Here is a 7,618-nt window from a genome sequence, read left to right as displayed (position 1 = left end):
TTATTGTGCCTTGCAAAGCAAGCACAATACTACTCTGCCGTGTGCTTATTATTATTCTTCCGTACGTTTTTCGGCGCGCTTCTTCTCCTGCAGCTTTTGTCGCACATACACAAAAAAGGTATCAAAACGTGCGGCTCGGCCGGGAATCGAGTGCTATGACTTTTCTAAGAATTTCGCCAAACGGTTTGCCGATAAATCGCCAAAAACCGGTCCAAAAAATGAATGGGTGTGTATTGCGAGAACCTCCAACTGAAAAAAACTGCCAGAGTGCGTGACATCATCGCTAGAGTGTGGGGAGAAGGGAAAAATTTGTCGAAAAATAAATTTGTAAACTGCTGTCATGGCCACAAATTTCACTCTACAGAAATAATTTATAGATAGAAACGTAGGTAAATTCGTTGGGGTCGCAGTGATACTACTGCTGAAGCTGTCAGACAAATAGTTTTGGCGGGAGAAGCACTGATGCGCCAGCAACACCCTCTCACGGCCCCATCTACTCCCATGTTAATTTTAGAGGACAAATCTTGAAACACGCTCGTTGAACCTCTTCTCTCTCAATCTCCCCAGGTCACATTTTTTAACTTTAACCACTGAAACTCGGCAGAGCTATAGTCAACAAGATGACGACGCTCACAGTCTTTTCGGTTTTCATTTCGGTCGTTCCTGGCCATGCTTTTGAGGGGATTCATTTTAATTGTTTTCTGTCTCTCTCAAGAGTTAGAGACAGAGAGAGCGTGCGCAGCTGCTGTGGGCTCCCCTGATTGCCATGACAACCAAAGCCTGCTCACACACACACACACACACACACACACACACACACACACACACAGCTAGCTACAGAGAATGACAAGACAATAATAAGCTAGCTAGCTGGCTAGCTAAAGATAATTAGCAGGCGGCTAACAAGCAAACAATTTAAAGCTGAATGATTTTAATATTAACACAAAATAAGTTCAATACACCTTAAATATTTTACCCTACTATGAGCTGTTACTTAATTTACATTAGCACTCCTTCAGGAGCATAATACAATTAAACACATTAACCAAAGCTAGCGATTAGCTAGTGATTAGCGCTTAGCTAGCGATTAGCATGTAGCTAGCGATTAGCGGTTAGCTAGCGATTAGCACGTAGCTAAGCGCTAGCTTTGGTTTATGTGTTCATGTGTGCTAGCTCTAGCTAGCTAAAGAGAATGATATGATTTTAATATGCTAGCGCTATCTAAGGAGGATGACAGGTTATCAATATGCTATAGGGAGGATTACATGGCATTAATAATCTAGCGCTAGCTGGCTAGCTAAAGATAATTAGAAGGTGGCTAACAACCAAACAATTTAAAGCTGAATGATTTTAATATTAACACAAAATAAGAACAATACACCTTAAATATTTTACCCTACTATGAGCTGTTCCTTAATTTACATTAGCACTCCTTCAGGAGCATAATACAATTAAACACATTAACCAAAGCTAGCACTTAGCTAGCGATTAGCGGTTAGCACTTAGCTAGCGATTAGCGCAGAGCTAGCGATTAGCGGTTAAATAGCGGTTAGCACGTAGACATGGTATTAACATATGGGCCAGAGCAAGGCACAATCAAAATTGCTTTAGGAATTTTCTAGTTATTATTATTCTTCCGTACGTTTTTCGGCGCGCTTCTTCTCCCGCAGCTTTTGTCGCACATACACAAAAAAGGTATCAAAACGTGCGGCTCGATGAGGACATTAGTGCTATGACTTTTCTAAGAATTCCGCCAAACGGTTCGCCGATAAATCGCCGAAAACCGGTCCAAAAAATGAATGGGTGTGTATTGCGAGAACCTCCAACTGAAAAAAACCGCCAGAGTGCGTGACATCATCGCTAGAGTGTGGGGAGAGAGAAAAATTTGTCGAAAAATAAATTTGTAAACTGCTGTCACCGCCACAAATTTAACTCTACAGAAATAATTTATAGATAGAAACGTAGGTAAATCTGTTGGGGTCGCAGTGATACCACTGCTGAAGCTGTCAGACAAATAGTTTTGGCGGGAAACGCACTGATGCGCCAGCAACTCACTCTCACGGCCCCATCTACTCCCATGTTAATTTTAGAGGAGCAATCTTCAAAAACGCTTGTTGAACCTCTTCTCTCTCAATCTCCCCAGGTCACATTTTTTAACTTTTGCCACTAAAACTCGGCAGTGCTATAGTCAACAAGATGACGACGCCTACGGTGTTTTCGGTTTTCATTTCGGTCGTTCCTGGCCATGCTTTTGAGGGGATTCGTTTTAATTGTTTTCTGTCTCTCTGAGGAGTTAGAGACAGAGAGAGAGCGTGCGCAGCTGCTGTGGGCTCCCCTGATTGCCATGACAACCAAAGCCTGCTCACACACACACACACACACACACACACACACACACACACACAGCTAGCTACAGAGAATGACAAGGCATTAATAAGCTAGCGCTAGCTGGCTAGCTAAAGATAATTAGCAGGTGGCTAACAAGCAAACAATTTAAAGCTGAATGATTTTAATATTAACACAAAATAAGAACAATACACCTTAAATATTTTACCCTACTATGAGCTGTTCCTTAATTTACATTAGCACTCCTTCAGGAGCATAATACAATTAAACACATTAACCAAAGCTAGCACTTAGCTAGCGATTAGCGCTTAGCTAGCGATTAGCATGTAGCTAGCGATTAGCATGTAGCTAGCGATTAGCAGTTAGCTAGCGATTAGCACGTAGCTAGCGATTAGCGGTTAGCTAGCGATTAGCACGTAGCTAAGCGCTAGCTTTTGGTTTATGTGTTTATGTGTGCTAGCTCTAGCTAGCTAGCTAAAGAGAATGACATGATATTAATATGCTAGCACTAGCTAAGGAGGATGACAGGTTATCAATATGCTATAGGGAGGATTACATGGCATTAATAAAAGGTAATTAGCGCACAGCTAGCGATTAGCGGTTAGCACGTAGACATGGTATTAACATATGGGCCAGAGCAAGGCACAATCAAAATTGCTTTAGGAATTTTCTAGTTGAAGGTTACTATCTCGTAGTTACAAGAAAAGATCTAGTAAATACAATAACAGTTAGTTATGAAAAACTGGATAGGTGCCAGCAGTAGAACTAGGCTACTTATTGAAGAAATGTTTTTTATCCCACATCAAAGTTAAGGGGAAAAGGTTGTTTTGATGAACTGTAATGGACTTCATCAGTTGGCTTTCCTTTCATTCTTTAATGGACACACATTGTTTCCTTCTAAACCACAAATGTGACCTCATGGTGGTGCTAGTCAAAAAGCCAAAGTTAACAGGACCAATATTACTCCTCACTGTTGTGGCCAGTGTGATCAAAGCAGCAAACAACAAAAAACTCCAACATTACATTAAGTGAAGTAAAGGCTTGAGCATAGAGAGAAAATATCTTTCCTTTAATGTCCTGTACAATCTGTTTTTTTTAAGCTTTTATCTAAAACTCCACTCAGAATCATATCTTGATTTTTATTATGCTGCCTAATCTGTGACATACAGTGCAGGTATAGTCTTCTTGTAACAGTATGAGTAAAGCTTCCTGTATGTCCCGACGGTGACGAGAGACGTGCTGCGAGGCAATTCAATTCAAAGGGCCTACTGATTGGTAGCGAAACCTTATTTTCCAAGTATCGATCCTGTGGGCAACCGGCAAAATGCAAAAACCTCGGCAAGACAGATCTGCTGTCACGTCTTACAGTAGAAATCAGGCAATCAATGTCACATACCTCCATCTGGGCCTGTAGGAGCCTAATTCCACTCATCGGTGCTAAATAGTGAAAACCCTTGGGTTCATCAATCATCAATTCAAGGAGCACTCTTTAGTTAATAGTCCGGTCTTTACCCACTGAACGGCCACTGCATTTATCTGTGTGAGCCAGCGGATACTCCCTCTATTTGACAGAGGGAGGAGATGGGAACAATATGTTTCTCTATTCTCTTTCTCGCTCAGCTTGCTGCACTATAATTTCCAATTTGGGGCTTTCTGCTATCATGATTTGAAATTGAAGCTTGCAGCAAAGATTGATTATCTCTAACCCCAACAGAGTACATTTGATTGGTCAATTTCTTAGAAAACGCCATGCTTGACTGTGAAAGTCAATATTTCCTAAATGATATAGATAAGTAATATCTCATGACGCATCATTTTAACCAATACAGAAGCATGTTCTTGTATTGGCAGGGCCAACTCAACTAGAAAGGCTTCTAGGGCTTTTAACTAAGATAAAAGAGATACTGTAAAGAGACATAATTTATTATAGAGTAGTATATAGAATTTTCTTTGAAAGAACTATGTCATTTGGTGTCCTTAAAGGGAGAATATAACTGCTACATTTAAGCCTAAGCGAATAATTATTCACTAATCTATATAATCTAAAATAACTATCTTGATGCCTTGATGCAAATGGTGATGCTGGTGAGGTACTTCTAAACAAATTTGTCTTTGTGTAAACACAGCTAGCTGAATGCTAACAAAAACAGCATTGAAAATGTCCTTGTTAAAAGGGTTATGTTGGGTTAGGGTCGTACTAAATAAGTACTGGCACCTTTATTTGTCCAATTCAGGCACTAAACATTACAGACCCATAACATAAGGATACCAAATAAGACTGCCAACTAGCAAACATGGATGTTAACATTGCAGGTTTTTGCATTGTTTATACAATTTCTTTGACCCGGGTTTTGGTGAATTTACAAGAAAACTCCACAAAGAAGCTGTCCATAAACTAATAATAATGTTAAAGGTTTAAGTTCCTGTAGACTAACAGGTCCAACAGACTGTTTCTTCAGTTCAATACATGACACACCACCTGACAGATATCTTTTCTCTCTTCCTCAGATTACAAGTGCCCACGCCTCAAAGTCGGACATTGTCAAGTCGGGAAGCCCCAAATCCACACTAAAGCATATATGGACAGAAAGCAGTAAGGATATGTCCATCAGTAGGCTGCTGTCACAGACTCTACATGGCAAAGAGAACAGCACAGCCTTGGACCTTCGCTATGACACTCCAGAGCCCTACTCTGAGCAGGACCTGTGGGACTGGCTGAGGAACTCCACAGACTTGCAGGACTCGCGGCCGCGGGCTAAACGGCGGCCAATGGTCAAGACAGGAAAGTTCAAGAAGATGTTTGGCTGGGGGACTTCCACTCTAACATTAAGACGGTCAAACTCAACCTGCTGATCACCGGTAAGATTGTGGATCACGGCAATGGCACCTTTAGTGTCTACTTCCGCCACAACTCCACAGGCCAGGGCAATGTGTCTGTCAGCTTGGTCCCTCCAACCAAGATAGTGGAGTTCGATGTGGCGGCACAGCAGTCCGTCATCGACGCCAAGGACTCAAAGTCCTTCAACTGCCGCATAGAGTATGAGAAGGTGGAAAAGGGGGCCAAGAACACGCTCTGCAACTTCGACCCATCCAAGACCTGCTACCAGGAGCAGACCCAGAGCCACGTCTCTTGGCTCTGCTCCAAACCTTTCAAAGTCATCTGCATCTTCATTTCCTTCTACAGCACCGACTACAAACTGGTGCAGAAAGTGTGCCCGGACTACAACTACCACAGTGACACTCCTTACTTTCCCTCTGGCTGACATTCCCATACGCTCACATACAGAGAAGTGGACGAGTGGAGCACAGACTGGGGCTTCTACCCATGGCAGAGAAGTGTGTATGTTAGCCGTACTGTCCCTAAACATGTCCATACCAGAGTTTCAGCCATCCCAACTTATTTCCCAATTTAATGTTCTGAATTTTGCAGAGAGCAGTTATTTTAACTTTTAAAAAGGTGGTAAATAGGACTGTAATATGCTTAAAAATTACCTGAAAAACTATGATTGTTATCAATTAGAATTATGTTCCTGAATTATGTTTTTTCCCTGTTAGATAGCAGGGGCTTATTAGTCCTTTTGGGATTGTTATTGCTATTAAACTCTGCCCTTTGTTGTTTTGCTTCATGTTTAGTTTCAACTTCTTTTCGAACTAGATCTTAATAACTTTGTTTTTCCTCTTTTAGTATATTTCATATTCGATGCATTAACTCTCTGGACAACAACATTATGGACTGTTTGCCCCTGCTGTGCTATCTACGCTCTGCAGTTTATCCTGCATAACTGGAAAACAAAATTAACTTCTCATTTAAAAAGAATTAAAAAAAGAAAAAGAAAATCCTTTTTACAAACGTGCAAGACAAGAAGAGGACAGTGAAGATTCAAATGTGAGTTTGATGCTTTTTAGAAATGTGAGGCGCTCCCTGCCTATGAAGGGGCGAGCTGCAATCGAGCAGGCTTCTCCCTCAGGTGAGTTTCAGCCAGGAGAGAGAATGTGTTAAAATGCTGTAACGCTGTCGTCTGAGCGTTGCTGCTCGTGCAGCTAGGTGTTGAGTTTGTCGGGTGATTGGTTCATTCTCGGCTGATTGAATGTCTGATTACCTGACTGATTGATCAGTGGCTCGTTCGTGGGGGATGGGGCTTGCTCATTGTCACTTATTATATCAAATGTAATGTATTGAATTCTATATCTTAGAGCCTAATTTGTATGAATGGTTTGTATTGTACATAGTTTATCCCAATTGCGCTGCTTCTGTACATGCCCCCCATGAGCTGTGTATTTACCCCTCACCCGCTAAACCCTCTTGTTCACTCCATTTATGCTTGTTCTTGGTTCCTCTAACAAAGAAAATGATGTTGCTGCCCTAGATGTGAATTTCATGAAAACAGCAATCCTGTAGAGGACTGACTAAATATATTAAAAGTATTAATTGAAAGTTTCTTTATTGGGGGGGGAAGGTAGGGGTTGGAGATGTACATATGAATTAAAGAACACAGTAAATTTTATCAATTGAATGTTGGTACGTGTGAGTTCTTAATGTGACTCCGAGTGATTATTTGTTGACGTCTGGTTATATCACTACACCAGGCTCGCATGTGTAAATGGTAAATGGACCTGTATAGCGCCTTTCTAGTCTTCCGACCACTCAAAGCGCTTTTACACTACATGCCACATTCACGGCAAAGTCCATCAAACAGAAATTAACATTCATACACATATGCACGGCATCGGGAGCAATTTGGGGTTCAGTATCTTGCTCAAGGATACTTCGACATGTGGCACCAGGAGCCGGGTATCGAACCCACAACCTTCCGATTAAGGAAGGAACGACCCGCTCTGCCTCTGAGCCACAGCCACCCTTACTGTGTAGTAATACACTCATTCCTATCCAGTTCCCAAAAGCCATGACAGGCAGCACAAAGAAAATTTACTTTGTTGTAGATGGTTACAATGACTGTTGTTTATTATTTTTTATATTTTCATATTTCTTTCAGATTTCTTGAATTCTGCTGCTGTTTGTTTGCCACTGTGGGTATAAAAATAAACTCAAATATAATCCTAATCAGCCTTCAAGGAGTTGAAATATAAACACTTCTGGTTTAAACAGTTATTTTTTACTTGAAATTGTACTTGAAAAGGTCAGAAATGGATTCAGCATCCTAAATAGTCCCCAGCACCACTCCGATGTTGTCTAGCAATTGGTGAAATATTGTTAATTTCCTAACATATGCAAGTTATATGCTGGGGACCTATACTGTACATTTTCATCATA

The 7,618-nt window shown here is 41.1% G+C and overlaps 1 protein-coding gene across 1 annotated transcript in view; it reads left to right on the top strand.

The window, feature by feature from the left end:
• Positions 1-6,781, top strand: part of LOC127358060 (neurexophilin-1-like) — a 177,237-nt gene extending 170,456 nt beyond the window's left edge. Inside the window, 2 exon segments of the mRNA XM_051390944.1 lie at positions 4,855-5,152; positions 5,155-6,781. Of these exon segments, the coding sequence (XP_051246904.1) occupies positions 4,855-5,152; positions 5,155-5,609 (753 nt within the window). The 3' untranslated portion in view covers positions 5,610-6,781.
• The last annotated feature ends 837 nt before the right edge of the window (positions 6,782-7,618 follow it).

This window comes from Dicentrarchus labrax, unplaced genomic scaffold (assembly GCF_905237075.1).
Source record: "Dicentrarchus labrax unplaced genomic scaffold, dlabrax2021, whole genome shotgun sequence".
Taxonomy (NCBI): domain Eukaryota; kingdom Metazoa; phylum Chordata; class Actinopteri; family Moronidae; genus Dicentrarchus; species Dicentrarchus labrax.
Note: the sequence above shows the minus strand (reverse complement) of the source record. Positions and strands in the feature narration are given on the sequence as shown.